The sequence below is a fragment of the Podarcis gaigeae genome (assembly GCF_964106915.1).
Source record: "Podarcis gaigeae genome assembly, chromosome: 2".
In the NCBI taxonomy this organism is placed as follows: domain Eukaryota; kingdom Metazoa; phylum Chordata; class Lepidosauria; order Squamata; family Lacertidae; genus Podarcis; species Podarcis gaigeae.
Window position 1 is genome coordinate 55,243,239 of NC_139679.1, and position 16,576 is coordinate 55,259,814.

General features: G+C 40.7%; 1 protein-coding gene across 1 annotated transcript in view; it reads left to right on the forward strand.

Moving 5' to 3' along the window:
- Positions 1 to 16,576, forward strand: part of PRELID2 (PRELI domain containing 2) — a 36,450-nt gene that overhangs the window by 8,317 nt on the left and 11,557 nt on the right. Inside the window, exons 2-4 of the mRNA XM_083728332.1 lie at positions 3,575 to 3,632; positions 6,190 to 6,263; positions 7,421 to 7,581. Of these exons, the coding sequence (XP_083584458.1) occupies positions 3,575 to 3,632; positions 6,190 to 6,263; positions 7,421 to 7,581 (293 nt within the window). The remainder of the gene's footprint in view (positions 1 to 3,574; positions 3,633 to 6,189; positions 6,264 to 7,420; positions 7,582 to 16,576) is intronic.

Below are 16,576 nucleotides of genomic sequence, written 5' to 3' on the forward strand. Positions count from 1 at the left end.
CATTTGAAAAGTGAATTCATGCTGACTTTTGTGATACTTACTTTATTTTCTCTTTGTGGAAGGTTTGTATGGAAAACAAATGTTTTTCAGAAAAAGCAGTACATAAAGCAAAAACAGTATTAATCAATAATTGCATACTATGCAAACACAGGGTTTCAAAAGTAATCCATCTTTTTCAACAGAGCAGGAAAATCACCATTATAGCTCATCATATGTCAGAATTCAGTGATGAGCACTACTTGATCTTCACACCAAGAAGTGCTTTCATCTCCCTCTCAAAACAGCCTCTCGCTGTATCATAAGCAAACATCTTTATAGTGTCATTGGAGTGGAGTTTCAAAAGCAGTTGTGACCTGGTGCTTTGTAGAGGGTGATAGAAGGGGAGAGAAAGAATTACAGTCCCAATAAGTAATCCCAAAGTCTCCTCCACATGCAAAGCTTGCTGAATTGTTGGCCTCTTCTTAATGTAGCATGGCATCTGTTAAATTTTCAGGAAAATTGAATCTTTTTAATACGCTTAATTAATATATTGGAGCACCCAGCAAAGTGAATCACATAATTGCAATAAATCATAGAGATTGCTGTGACCTGTGAGTGATCTTAAAAATGAAGAATATATCTAATGTATGCTCATTATATACTGTATACTATTCTGCAGGCAGGCAGAAACGGGGCCACCTGTGTGGTTCTGACACAAGAGATATTATACCACAGAGAAGTAGCTCCTATGCCTCTGTGATAAACATGTGATCCTAACCTTTTCTTGGGTCACTGTAAAACCTTTTGTGTCTTTGGTCTCTGATGGAAGAAGGTTGTGCTGTCTAACTTTAAAACAAAGTTTCCAGCTTAGTGATATAACACACTAGTATTCAATATGGGTCCAACCTGGGATGCTTGTGATTGGTACCTAATTCGTAGCAGGTTTACAAGACACCTCATAAGGACGCCACTTTCTCATTCAAGTGTGAAATCTGCTAAGCAGTCAGTTTGGAAGCTTTGGAAGACTGGATGAGCATCAGTTAATCTGTAGGGATTCCAGGAATAAACAGCCACAGTGCACGTTTTTCACATTACACACACCCCTTGCTGATTGCTGTCTCCTATTTGCAAATTGGATGCACTTGAACAGTTGACCACGAGATGGCATCATATCATTTTTGAAGGCTGTGGTCTAGTTGAAGAAGTTTTTTGTTTTTGGAAAGAAATGTTAACTGCTCACCAGTAAAACAGAACTTTCAGCTAAGCTCACTCATCCATATATTTCACCTATGCAAAGCAAATGCCCACCAAGCAGTGAAGAATGCTACCATTCTACATTTCTCTGGGACTACCTCCTCCTCCCTCTCTTTATACATGTAACTGATAGCTATATGTAGCTAAATTGTTTTCACATGCAGGGTTTATATGGTAATCATCATCTCCAACTGTTACATGGTACAACTGTATGGAATGGAAATGTGATCTCTTTCTTGCTTTCTCTTTTCCTTGCTCAGGTGATTGAGGCACAAAAGGTCATACACACATAACTCACCAGTTTAGAATGCAACTTAAGATGCTAGCATCCACAAAAGTAGCTGATATAATGGTAGAGTCAAAGGATTGTATAGAGTTAGAAAGGGACCACAAGGCCACCTGGCCCAACTCCCTGTAAGGCAGGGGGGATCTTTTTACCCAATGTGCGGTTGCCACTTTTTGCCCTCTACCCTGAGATTAAGAGTCTCTTGCTTTACTGATTGAGCTATGCCAGCATGAGCACATCACCTATATATCCAACAGAGAGTTTATTCAGCTTGATCAATGAGTGCATTTCTTCCTTTTGGGTTTTCTGCATTCTGTTTATAAACAAGGTATGATGGACTTGGGGAAAGCTGTGGTGCTGCTAATAGTTAAACCATCCACATGCTCATAAGCTTTTAACTCATCTCCCTTATATTAAGCTGTGCACAGAATTGAGTCTATTCCTAGTTAAATACTTGGGTAATAGAGTCTGCTATTTAGTGGAAGACTTATGCAAATGGCTTTTTTGTTTCACACGAATGGGTCTTATAGAGTGTAAGTTTCATTGATAATGTAATTAGACTGTTACTTACCATTTGAAAGCAGCAAGCTGCATGGAAGCATCAGATTTAACTGCCATATACTTCACTTAATGAAACTTCTTACAGTGAACATAGAAATGCATAGTTCAGTTAGTATCTCCTCCTCGAGTTTTACCGTGTTTTCTCATATGACATTTATATTCACTTGTATACCTGGCTTTTATCATCACTGTACAACCCATTTACTACTACTATCTTTTATCTAATATAAGTTTTGTGCTGTCTTTCTGTCCCCCGCTTCCTGGTTCAATTTCCAGAGAAGGAGATTGGAATATTGTTCAATTCTGAACACATTTGGGGAGCTGTGGCTTTTCTTTCTTTCTTTTTTAAAAGCCATATCATGGTTTCACTTTGTGGTCTCAAAACACAGTTGGAAACAAATCACTGAGCCCCAGCTTCACGTGTTATGGGAAAACACTATTGGTTTATATTGAAAGTGGGCCCCTTTTTTGGCATGCAACAAGTCTCTTCTGTGCATTAGCCCGAGGTTTGCTGCAGCTTGTGGATGTGAAAAGAAACCATGGTTTCTAGCTGTACTTTAACCTGGCCAATGTGTTAAGAATGAGAGTTTTAAAACATACCCTGTGGTCACATTGACACTTTACCCTGTCAAATAGACACACTACTACTCCAATATCCCACATAAAATGAAATGCCTAGGGTGGTGGCAGAGGGGGGAGTTGAAGTATAATTACTATTCAAATTGTATCCTAAAATGGAAAGAGGTGGATTCTGAGTTTTGATACAGAAATTCAAAGGCCGGGTTTTCTATTTTTTCTATTTCAAAAATGATTATTGGTTGTGTAGGGAAGAGAATGATGTTGGCTTCTTTTAAGATGAGCTTTAAGGCTGTTAAAATGGATTGAGCATGCAAGAGTATGCATTTCAAATTCCCCCATGCAACTCTTAGGGTAGATTCACCCAGTTGTTTTCCTCACATCACAAAGGGTTTTAAGTCCTTAAATCCACCCTGGTGTGTTTCCAGTTTTTCATCACGGCTGACAGATGTGCATAGCCTTCATCAGAAAAGCCTGGGTTCATTTGATGTGGGTAGTGGGTGGAGTTTGGAAGATATCACACTAGTTTAAAATTCCCATCTCATTCATTTTATTGTTTTGAAGGCACCTTGTAACCTAGATCACAATTTTAAAATATGTGCTTAATGTGTTTTGTGTGGCAATAGTGAAGAGAGTTAACTGACCATTTAAAGAAGTTTGTTGTTTTCTTGAGGAAAAATTTCTTGATTGGCTTAAACAATCACAGCAAACTCCTAGCATAAATCAGCCACCACACTTAGATCTGTTGAGAAATACCATGCAAATTCTAATAGGATTTTATCAATGAGTAGGAAATTTCCTTTTATGTACCTACTTACTGATGTAATTAACGTATACATCACTTTTCAGGAAAAACGTTTCCCAAAGTGTTTAACACATAATAAATGGTGATGTGTACTCTCTTGCCTTTTTCTTTAGTATCCAAGTCCCATGGAGAAGCATGTCACGGCTGTAAAAACAGTAGAAGAAAAAACAGGTAAGTTGGACACTTCACTGTTGCTTAGAAGGCTCCAGAATGTTTTCAGTAATTTACAGGTACGTGAGAGCAGTAACTAAGGTTACTCAGAGGTTTGGGGTGAAATGTCATCAGTATGTTGTGACCCTTGGCTCTGCCTTGGAGCTAAATGGAGGGGGAAAGCACATTGAAACTAAATCTAGCTAGAAGGGGTGGTTTTGGCTAGGGGTTCTTCCAGCTGGGGGATAGGCGCACAAGCTTATTCTGTGTGATTTGCACTCTTGATGCAGCTTGGAGGTGCTGCTTTATCTTTTCTGAATGTAATGGAAATTATTCCTTGTCTAGAACTCACCTCACACATTGCTTGAGGCAGCTGGCACAAATCGTGCCCTGACTTAAAGGGCCTCCGGTTTAGACAGATGATACTGAGCCAGTAGGGTTCTCTTTCTGCCTTCTAGTCCTCTGTGCTTGTGCTGCTAAGGTTGTGAGGTAAAGGGAGATAGGAGGAAAGGTCTCCCTTGCCTACCCCAGAATACCTTCATCTTCTTTGCCTGCCTGGAGTACATGTCTGGGTAGGTTTGCCTAAATAGAAAAGATTTTAGCAGGCAGTGAGAAGAATACAGTGAAAAGGCCTGCCTAATGGTGAGGGAGTTTGTGTGTAAAAGCTGCCACACCAAAACACCAATTCCTAACAAGTTCAGAATAAATGTTATGGGGCAGCTGTAAAAATGCCACTTCCAGAGATTGAAGTGGTTTTGTGCCACTCATAGGGTGAGCTGATCCATTGATATATAGATGTGGGTGATTATTGAGAGATAATTTTAAAGCTGCCCTTGGACCACTTCACCTCAATTTGGCACTAGTTAACTGAATTGCTTGCACCTTAATTTGGGAGCTGTGGATCAGGTGATTTCGCATTGAGCCTCCTGAATTCCTCCCCACACCCAACCCTTACCCATTACTAAAGTTGCAGTCAGAATCCATAAATATTCATCCCTGTTTCTGAGATTCAGCCTCTGTGGCTCAGAGCACTTTGGAGACAGCAATTTGCGGACTATCTCCCTGGCTCTTGTTCTTTCTGTGCATTGCCCTCATGTCTCAACTGGCTCTTGAAGACAAATTGCCCAGTTGCCCACCATTAGGAAGCGGTTGCAGACCGAGTTTATTGCAGCCAGACTGCTTTTTGTGTTCTCCCAGAAGAACCCTCTTCTCAGCCAAGTCTCTCATACTGAGATGGCAGAAGAACAGAAAGTAGGAGCAGCCCGGGTGGAGGAAAGGAATTAGTGTTGTTTCCCCTCCCCAATGCAGATGCTGCAAAAGGACTACATAAAAGGTGATCTCTGCTGCAAGAAGCTGAAGCTGAGGCAGGCAGGGTTCTCAGCACAAATCTCTCCTTTCCCATTTTTCACACCATTCACTTCAGTCTTTTGAGAGGTCTGGGGTGGGGAGTTTAGTTATTCTCCCCCACCACTGAAAAAAAGAGAGGCTCAAATTCTGGATTTTCCATTGAATATTATATATAATAATAGTTTTAGCCATCCCTTTCTCTTGGGAAATACCAGTTTATGACCCCTTGTAAATGTGTCACATTGGGAAAGAAAAATATACTGCCAGCATGGTTATTTAAAGCCTACTGCAAAATGCTGCCTCCCAGGAACAAAACCAGGGGAAGAAAAAACACAGATAAACTTTGTACGGGAGAGATTTGTCTCTTCCTGAGAACTCCTTTTCCACCGGGCTGTGTGCCTAGTCAGATCATCAATTAACATCATCCTGAGGCTTCTGGACTTGATTGGGATCATTAAATATTAACATGCAAAGTGAGTTTGGAAGCCAGTCACGTTCTTATTGTAGCTCAATAACTATAATTTGTGAAGGGTTTTAGAGGCGGTGGGGCTTTTCTTTCTTTTTTCGGTAGGGAGCTTTGTTCTTGTCACTGGCCCAACTCATTATAAAAATAAATTCTAATTGTCTGAGAGAATTGCTTTAGGCCTCAAACATTGACAATGGTGGGTGGAGATGTATTTTGTACTCTTAGGATGTATTTCAGAATGCAGAGTGAGCAGAACAAGCCATTTTTGATCTGAAGTGCTGACCCAGGAAGATATTTGAAGCTTGTAGCTAGCAACACGAGAGCCTCGAAAATTAACTCCCCCACTGCTACCAGCTAAATTGTAGAGCAATTCCATTGCAGTTCTAGCCAAATCTGTGAAGCTCGGATTTGGAATTGTGTGATGCTTTGTCATTGCCAGCATAGATGCCAATAAAATGTTTGAACCACACCATCTGTCCCCTGCCCAGTAGGGTTTTTTGTATGTGTTGAGGTGGGCAAACATACTATAGTTTTTGGACTAAGCATATAACCCTTTAAACGTTTTCATCATGGTCCATCTGGCAACTGGGCTGGAATCCTTTGGCTGCTGAGAAGAAGGGACATTGAATCCCTCTACCACATTTAGGCTTCCTTGCCTTCCTCCTTGCATCTATAGTGCAAGCATTTGGTTTTGTTTTCTTACTATTAAAAAAAAATCTCTATTTTCCAAAATAGCACTAAGTTGGTTTGTTCTTTTATGCTCAGATTTGTCTACAGGAATCATATACCGGAGGAGGATTGCAACATGCCAGAATGTAATTCCACACTTCTTAAGACAGGTAATTAATGTCAGTCAAGGTTGATGCATGCTGGTTTTTAAGGATATAGGGGGAACGGTGCAGGTTTGCAGCCACAAAGAATGAACTGTCCACTTGAACTAGGAAGGTTCTAAGTATCCTGGGTGGACCACGTGAGGATAGGCAACAGCAGCTCATGTGGGCGAGGCGAGGAGGGTGTGGGGAAGTGGCCTTGTCCTGGGTGGAATCACTGTGCTCGGATGGGGATGGGGTGGAGTCAGAGAGGCTTCTGCAGGGCTTCTGCCACCAACACCCAGAGCCCCCTTGACCTTGCTGCTACCAATTTGCCCCATCCTTGTACTTACAAGCACAGCAATGCTGCCCAGAGGATGCTGTTGCTCTGCCCGCCCATATGAGCCACTACTGAGGATGGGACTGTGTTTGAAATCCTGTATCCTTCCCTTAGTTCCTAAAAGAGCATTTTCCAAAAACAACTCTTATCTGCCATTTTGGGAGCTTGAAAAGGAAATCAAAACAATGTCCTTATACTCTAGGACTCTGAAAAAATAAACATAACAGGATAGTGATTTCTTCTGTTTAAACTTTCTGTGTCCTAAAGTTGAAGCTTGGCAACTCTTTGGATTTACATTCTGCTATGTATCACCTTCCATTTTGTGAACTGTTTACTTGCAATCTTTATTCTGTCTGTCAAAACTCAAATGATTTCTCTCTGTCACATTTCTGTTTGCCTTTTTTTTCCATGCCTCGTCCAGATGGGGAAACATAAAAATTCCAGGTACCAAACAGAATGTAAAATGAACCAAATGTTTTGGCTGTTTATGTCGTGAGTGCAACAGTCGACAAATGTCTTCTGTTAGAATCCATTACTTTAAGCAGGACATGTAGGCAACTAAAATGTCACATAAATTAAGCTGATGCTTAAGATGCAGCAGTTGGCAAAATCTAACTAGGCACCGAGCCGTGAGAACAAGTCCCTAAATGTTTGCATGGTTTCATCACTAACAGCTAAAAGTTTTTAATTTCTGTATTAGCGTCAAGAGATAAATGTTATGGGTGGCTTCAGTCCTTAATCGTTTTATTGTGTGAGGATGGAAACAAATGCTAAGTATAAACAAATTCCTCATTATTTCTTCAAGCACCTTGACGTTATTTAAACATGTAATCATTATGTCTAACAGATCAGTGTCCTGAAAGTGCCCGAGGTCTACTTAGAAGAAGAATCTTGGCTTAATAAGCAGGATAGAATTATGTCTATGAAGACTCGGTGCCTCACATGGACACAGTATGCTACTCTAAAGGAAGAGTCAGTCTTCAGGGAAAGTTCAGAGAATCCAAACTGGTAAGGTGTAACTTATTTATATGCACATTGTTGTAAATGGCCTTCTAGTTAATTTCTATTTATTCTGTTTACCAGGCAACACCAGGAGGATCTGATGGTTGCTGTTTAGATAATGTAGGCAGCCACATTGTAGCAAGTAGCTTTTAAGCCAGAATTTCACAGCTGATACCGAAATTAGGTCTGCACAACTTGTGACCCACCAAGCCAAGTGCAGGCTGGCGGCTGGGCATGCATAACCGAAGGCTTACTGAACTTCTTCCAGTGGCCTGCCTTAGACTTCCAAAACAGGCTCTTTCTGTGTGTTAGCCGAGCCATGAAAATACATGGCTCCTGTGCTATGTCAGAAGTTGTACAGGTAAAACTTGCATAGGCCAAACATAGGGGAAAATATAAAAATATGAGTAAGCATTAAGTACATGGTTGCCATTGTCCTTAGAGTCAAGTCTTTATATTTTTCCTACTGCAGTTTTGATATGGTAGGAAACAGAAGGGTTGCAAACTTGGTTGTGCGTACTTTTGCTATTAAAAAAAAGAAGATATTCTATGCCAAAGTAGTTGTGAGTCTGTCTCCAGTATAACTTACAGAAATTTGCATATTATATTTACCTTATTGATGGGCAGCAAGTGTATTCTGCATGGTTGGATGCATTTAGCTCTGTTGTGAGTAAGAACTCCAACTATAAAAGCATAGTTTGTTTTGGATAGAATAGGTCTGAGGCCTTACTTTACACAATGAGATGTGAAAGCTCAGGAAAACCCCAGAAAAATCAGGGGACTGCCCCCCATTTTTCCAGTCCTTTATATTCACCCTGTGCTTGCCTGCTAGATTACTCTACCCAGATTGAGAGTAGGTTGGACCAATTTAAGTCCAGAAAGTTAAAGGGCTGTTTAGTGGAGACAGCTGAGACAATGAATGAAAAGTACTTGGTGACAGTGGTGAAGTTAAGGAGGAGGGATTGGTTTGGCAGGTTTGCTTCCCTCTGCTTTTTCTCATGATGCCAGTTTTTATATATATATATATATATATATATATATATATATATATATATATATTTGCTTTCGTAGATTTTCACGGGTACAGGAATGCAGGTTTTGGTGTCCTCGGGTGTCTTCCCGTGTAAAAGTTGGGGTGTCTAGGCGACGTTTCGACGAGGTCTCACTCGTCATCTTCAGGCTGGTGCTTTCGGCTTCTTGTTACTGGAACAGAGCGGGATCTCAATGTTTGAGTTCCTATAAATACTGTAGAGGGGGTGTGGTGTCTAGCCTCCAATGTTCTGGGCAGAGAGGAAGTTCCCAGGCTAGTGTGCCTTTTCTTCTTTTGTTCCTTAATTACTTGAGAGATACCTTGAGTGATTTCTTGAGTGATATCCTGAGTACCACTTAGGTGGGTCATTAGGTGTGGATTAGTTGCTAAAGTCTTTGTGTCTTGACCTCTTGAACTTTGTGAAGAGTTTTCCTGAGAAGATGGCTGTATTGCACTTAGTTGTGCTTTGGCTTGGCTTCGTGTATAGGGGCGAGCTGTGGTTTTGTGGCTTGTGTCAGCCAGATCTGTGTAGGGATTGCAGGGGGGTGCAGCATCCGGAGGTGCCACCATGGATTGGCTACTGGATGGTGTCAGTAATTCATCTGTGGAGAGGGTCTGGGTTTGGGTCTGGTGTGGTTGATTGGTGTTGGCGTTCTTGACAACTGAGTTACAGAATCTCTCAAATGTGTTAATTGCCAATGGATACCAGCAAAACAGGATTACGAAGCTAATCCAAAAGGAAACACCCCCCAAAAACCAAGACACAGAGGAAAACAATGGCATGGCCCTCCTTCCTTATATCAAGGGCACTACAGATAAAATTAGCAAAATCCTCCATAAACACAATATCAAAACAGCCTTTTGCACCAACCAAAAAATAGCCAATATCCTCAGAAACCCCAAGGATAAAATCCAGTTGGAAAACCAAGGGATCTATGAAATACCCTGCAAAGTCTGCCCAGCCACGTACATTGGACAAACAAACAGACGAATAAATGCACGTATCGCAGAACACAAGAATGCCGTCAAAAAAGAAGAAAAAACTTCCTCTCTTTTCCAACACATGAAAGAAACAGGACACGAAATTAATTTTGCAGATTCCAAATTGCTCTTTAACACGGAACATCACCACAAGAGAATAATCATGGAAGCCATCGAGATAGAGAAACACCCTCACAACATGAACAAGCGTGACGACACATCCCGCTTGCCAGACATCTGGAAATTAGCCCTCCCCACAAAAACTGACACCAGATCCAGAGGCACACAGAACGCCAACACCAATCAACCACACCAGACCCAAACCCAGACCCTCTCCACAGATGAATTACTGACACCATCCAGTAGCCAATCCATGGTGGCACCTCCGGATGCTGCACCCCCCTGCAATCCCTACACAGATCTGGCTGACACAAGCCACAAAACCACAGCTCGCCCCTATACACGAAGCCAAGCCAAAGCACAACTAAGTGCAATACAGCCATCTTCTCAGGAAAACTCTTCACAAAGTTCAAGAGGTCAAGACACAAAGACTTTAGCAACTAATCCACACCTAATGACCCACCTAAGTGGTACTCAGGATATCACTCAAGAAATCACTCAAGGTATCTCTCAAGTAATTAAGGAACAAAAGAAGAAAAGGCACACTAGCCTGGGAACTTCCTCTCTGCCCAGAACATTGGAGGCTAGACACCACACCCCCTCTACAGTATTTATAGGAACTCAAACATTGAGATCCCGCTCTGTTCCAGTAACAAGAAGCCGAAAGCACCAGCCTGAAGATGACGAGTGAGACCTCGTCGAAACGTCGCCTAGACACCCCAACTTTTACACGGGAAGACACCCGAGGACACCAAAACCTGCATATATATATATATATATATTTTCTAATTTTCAGGTAGAGATCTGTTCTGCCAATGCTGGCTGGATGTTTTAGGGCAACTGAACTATATTTATTGAATTTGTTCTGGTAAAAAGCAACAAATGTAATGAACCCTCAGTAAGAGTAGAAATGGCACCCGTGAATAATTGGGCTGTAATAAGAAGAAATATGTGATGGAGCGTAAAATGATACTGAATGACACGATCCACTGCAAATTCTTCTACTGGCGCACTGCAATAATGCCTCAAAAAGAAAACAACAACAACAACCCAGGAAGTAAAAATAAAACTAAACAATCTCCCCAAGTTAATAAAAAGGATCAATAAAAAAATATTGCAATTGGAAGTGTGAAGACATATGGGACGTATTTTGGATAGCTGTTCTTATGTGTACTCAGTTTTATTTTAGGAATCTCTTCAACAGCTTATTTAAATCTAAAGCAAGTCTTAGTCACTTCTGCTCATTTATTCCTGTATACATATAACTAGGGCCCCTTTCATCAATGCACACCCTCAAAAAGTGAACTTCACCCTTCTACTCCAGGCCAGCTTCTACACAAACACTCTCACATACGCTCTATCTTCCATCCATGCAAGCAGGAAGCATCATCTGGGTTCAAAGATGCAAAAACCCTCAAGGAGTGTGCATAGCAGGGCCACCTAGGGGGTGTAGTTGTGGGGAGAGGAGATGTGGCTTGGGGGGAGTCCCTTGGGCCAGGTAGAGATGTCTGGGGGACTGCAGTTGACCACTTGGCCTGAGGTTCCCCATCCCTGTTCTAAGCAGTGGGTTGGGGCCAATTGCTTGGGGTGACAATTGGCTTGGAAGACATGCAGTTGGCTTCACCTGTGTGCTTGGAATATGACAGGAAGGCATTTCCCACAATGCTTATGAGATGAACTATTGAAGGCCATTTCTGGCCGTTAGAGAGGCCTTTAGGGCAGCTTCTCACTAGATAGTGGTGTAAGCCTTGCAGGGAAAAGTTTATGAGTTTTGCCCCAGGTGAACTTGTTTTGAATTCTGAGCTACCCTTTCCCATTGACATCCTACTATTTTTGCCTGGAATTTTATACTAACTCCTTAATAAAGTATATAAACAATAAGCTATGGGGTTATGAAAGAGTGCAGAATTCCTTTTTTCACCTGCCAACAAATATGTAACCGCTTTATGAGTTCAGATTTTATGCAAAAAAGAAAAGGAATAAGGTAGTGTAATACTAGTCCTTCAAAATGGTACCAGGAATGGTTCTGAAATTTTCATTTCACTTTTAGGAAGAATGACGTAAGTTCTGAGTACTGTCTAAACAGAATTTGTGCCTAATCAATCAAGTGGAATATCTAAGCATACTCCTAAGATCTGATCCGGAAGATGGAATCTGAAGGACTGGACAGATCCAAAGGATCTTGTGACACTAGCACAATGGGCAAAAAATATAGCAGACTGAAGTCTAGTGTTAACATAATGCTTGTACACATTGGAAAAAAACAACTCTGGTATCAAACAGTAACTGCTCCGGTATACATGACTTTAAGCTTTGCTCTCTCATCCCTGGAGACCAGAAGAAGCAAAACATGCTCCTTTTATTCAAAATCCCTTGTAGATTTTCTCTTTATAGGGAGTCTCACAGTGTGCTTCATCTACCTCACTTCCTTCTTGTTGATAACTTTGCATCAGCCCATGTGATTTTAACACACAGCATTTGATGAGCATGTTGGATTATCTGTTACCGTACTTTATCTATGTTTTAATAGTTTTAATTCATTTTTAGTCTTAGCGTATTGGGGTTCCTGTACACAACTTACAGGTGGCTGCAAGTGGCATACAAATTATTAATATAAGTAATAAAAATATAACCGGGGCGGCCCTAAGTAGAGATGGGAAGGCCTGGGAAAAAAACCAGAAAAATTGGGGGGGGGGGAACCAGGATTTCCCCCGAAGCCGTTTTCCCCCAGAAAAAAATGGAAAAAAAGTTTGATATTGTTTGAATATTCCACACACTCCCCCCCCCCCAATTTTTCCTGAAAAAATGGCTTTGGGAAAAAACAGGAATAAAAAACTTGTATTACCCCCCCTCCCATTTTTCCATTCCCCCCCACAGGCGTTCCAGCACCCACACTTTGGAGCTCCCTGCCGGCTGCCACCAGGAAGGTGCTTTCACTGTACTCTTTCTGGCAACTGCTCAAAACATTTTCGTTAGGGCCAGCCCAGCTGAACACGTAGAAGCTGCATGTGATTTTCTTCCTTTTAACCACTGCTGACTTTAATCATCTTTTGAATACTCTTAAATACCTGCTTTTAACTGTGTTTTATCAATCATTTTAATCTTCTGTTGTATATTTTTGTAAACTGTTGAGAAGCTCTCTTACCATCATGCTGTTTATAATATATAATAACAAATTCAATTTAGAAAACCACACACACTCCTTTTCCTTTCAAACAGAGTTTGAGCCTTAGCGCAACATACTATTCAGGAACTGGATGTTGGTTCCTTCTGGGCCTGGCATGCAAAAAAATTTCCTTACGCTTTGCCCTGGCTGTCCTCAAGTAGAGATGGGAAGACCTGGGAAAAAACCTCAAAAAATGGGGGGGGGGCAGATTCCCCCCCCGTTTCCCCCCAAAGCCGTTTTTTAGAAGTCCATGAGAAAAATGACAAATAGGAAGAGGAAGAATAAATGGAAAATGATAGCAGTAGTTCAGAAAATGAGATAGAATAAACTGCATGTATATGTAGTGTCTTCTGGTTGTTGTTTTTTTAAAGCACTACTCAAAGGGTAGACCTTCCGTGGAGCTTAAATATTGAGATGGACCTTAACTTTATTTGCTGTTGGTGCTAAGGGGCAAATCTGATTATAATTTATGTTGATGGTTTCTTGCTTTTTTTGTTGCTTTTGAGGGAAAGGGGCGTGGTTACCTGTTTTATTGCAAGCATAATACATACACTGCGTTTCATGCAATTTGTAAAACTACTCCACACTGAACTTTTTTTTTCAATTTTTCCAAAATTTCATTTCTCCCCCAGAAAGAAACGGGGGGGGGGGGGAACGTTTTCCCTCCATGGCTTCAAAATTTTACATCTCTAACCCTAAGTGATTCCATGAACCACCAAGTTGAATTGCAGTGTGGAAATAAAAGCACCACTGACAAATTTACCCTTTGATTTGTAAAAAAGTATAAGGGACCCATGCCCAGGTGCAGCAATATATCACTATTTCTCAGCATATGCTGCACTGACAGTATATATTCAGTGTAAGCATCAAAGGGTTATTAATTAAGGTACTTCAGGTTGTGTAAGCTAGTGGCCAGCTGGGCTGAAGAGGAAACCTCTTCAATGTTACTGCAGAACACAAATGGCCAGGTGTATATTTCTCTTTTCAGCCTTTTCTGAAACATCTGGTATATGTCATTATTGAAATGTGGTGTGAGTGGAGGGAGACAACAAATGCTCTTTTAGTTTCTTCCAAAATCTGGTGTTCCTATGAAACACAAGTGAAGCACATGAATTCACTGATGATATTCAATGGGTAATATTATTATCAATGGGGCAGAGCAGGAAAAGGTTGCAGTGTATTCTCGTCTTCTTACAGAAGTGCTTCTGTCCTTGGTACTTACCTCTTTAATAAGGCTCAATATTTGGCCTATTACAAATATAAAGTAATCTATGATAGGATATAACCAAATCTACTGTATCTTTTTGGAAAGTTGCTTATTTGGTTGCTATGCATCTTAAAATATTGTAACCAAATATTGCATAGTTTTTCCGAAGCTCAGGGAGCAGGTTTTTGTCTGTATTAGGATAAAATTGAGCTCCTTTTTCAATCAAGATAGCAGTCTGAACCTTTCATTGATTTTAACCAGTGATTCCCAAACTGCTCCAATTTATTATTTCTTAGAATTCCTAAGCAATGCTGGGTACGAGGCTGCTATCTGTATCCTTGCACAAACATGAGAAAATAACAACGGTACAGCAAAAGTTACAAGCCTGTAATATATATTGGTAGCCTTAATACTTACTAGTGAATTGAAAAACAGCTTTTTAGAAACTTAGATCTTATCAACAGTTCTGGCAGCTAGGTTACTTGGTGGTGATGGATTTGATGATGGGTTCTGGGGTGGAAACACCCATGCATTTAGAAAGAATAAATTTGTGACAATTTCCAGATCCTGTTACGTTGTTTTAATGCATGTTTGCCTGGTGTCTAAGGTTATTTTGTTTATTGTATATCAATCAATGTTGCACTATGTCTTATACATTTTTGGGGGGAGGGGTGAGTTTTTTACAGTGTGAATTTTGCTCCCCCTCTATTCTTCTCACTCATCCTGTTTTTTAAAAAATACTCTGTCAAAAGTGATGCCAGAATATATGAAAGGCAGTCCTTGAAATTACAGCAGCAGCACTTGTTCCCTTTGAAATTACAGCTTGCTGAAGCTTTGTTCTATATCATTAAATTTGACTGAACCTTGCCCCTAATCTGCATTGCACAAAGGAATGTGTTTTTCTCAGTAGTCATAGAAAAACAGTCAAACTTGGTGTGCTCTCTGCTACTAAAGCTCTCCATATACCTGTTTATGAAACTGGAAATATGCTTGGTAGGAAGATCAGACAATTTGGTCTTTGATTCTTGTGGGCAAGAAGAGTTTCTAGACCTTCTAGAAATCTCAGGTGGGAAATCTGGCTTTAAAAGGCCAACTTGAGAAACAATTTGAATGTTGTAGATCCATGACTATAGAAGATTGGCTTATTTGTTAGGCTGATATAACAATGAGTTGTTTATTATTATTATTGAGAACCAAACTTTGGTTCACTGCCACTGGGTATTGGACACTGGTATTTGGACAAGTCTGATTTATCTCCAGATTTTGTAATTTGTGAAGCATGCCATCTCAGCAGATGTTAAATGCTCAGTTATAGCCAACACTGTCCACTACAGTTCTACAGATGTACAAATTGTGATATATTGGAAGCAGAATCCAGCTTCCTAAGATTAATAGGCTTTTTTTAAAAAAAGAAAATTGCTAGTCATTATGATTGTGAAGATATGCTTTAGTTTGTGGGTAGTTCTTGACAAAATCCCCAAAGCTATAGGGGAATGTGGTGGGGAATGTGTGGCCTTCCAGGTGTTTTGGTCTCCAATTCCCATCATTCCTGTGTTCACTGTGGCTGATGGAAGTTAGAGTCCAACAGCATCTGGAGGTCTACAAGTTTGCAAAACATGCTATAGGAGTTGCTAAGATTTCTAGGGAGCTGAGGTTCAGTGCCTTGCCTATTCACATCACTAAAAGAAGCAAAATACAGTGGTATCTCGGTTTACGAACTTAATCCATTCCAGAAGTCTGTTCTTAAACCAAAACTGTTCTTAAACCGAGGTGCCCTTTCCCTAATGAGGCCTCCTGCCGCCGGTGCCCTTCCACCGTTCGGCTTCCGTTCTTAGACCGAAGTAAAGTTTGCAAACTGGGACACTACCTCCAGTTTTGCGGAGTTCGTAAACCAAATAGTTCGTAAACAGGGCTGTTCTTAAACCGAGGTACCACTGTAAATGATAGAAAATGATAGACACATTTTGCAGGAGAAACAATGCAGACTTTCATAATTATGCAGGTGCAGAATTTGGATTCTTCTTTTTTAGCACAAGTATACAGTGAGCATGATTCTGTCTGTAGATGTGCTTTGCTGGATGAGAAACCTATTTATCCAGTGACTGTGCATAAAATTGCACTGTTTCCTTCATCACATTTTCATGAAGGCACCCTCTATTTCCTGTTCGTCTGACTGAAACTTTCCTTCAAGTCTCATGCATTGCACACCTTGAAATGCCATTTGCCACCATAAAAATTATAATATGCAAGAAAAGATCTGTAAGATTCTAACGGTTGAGCATTTCCCCAAATGCCAGTCTTGTCCATCTCTTTTTATTTAGAGTTCTCATACTGCTGGGTTGATTCTTCTTATGAAATTATCTTGCTCTGAATGAGTAACAGTGTGTCAAACAGTCTGCTCACATGAACAGTGCAATATGGGGGAAACAATCTGTGGGACAGAAAGTGGAAACTTGCTTGAGCAGATGCCTCCCCCCACCCCAGTTTTGCAGATGAA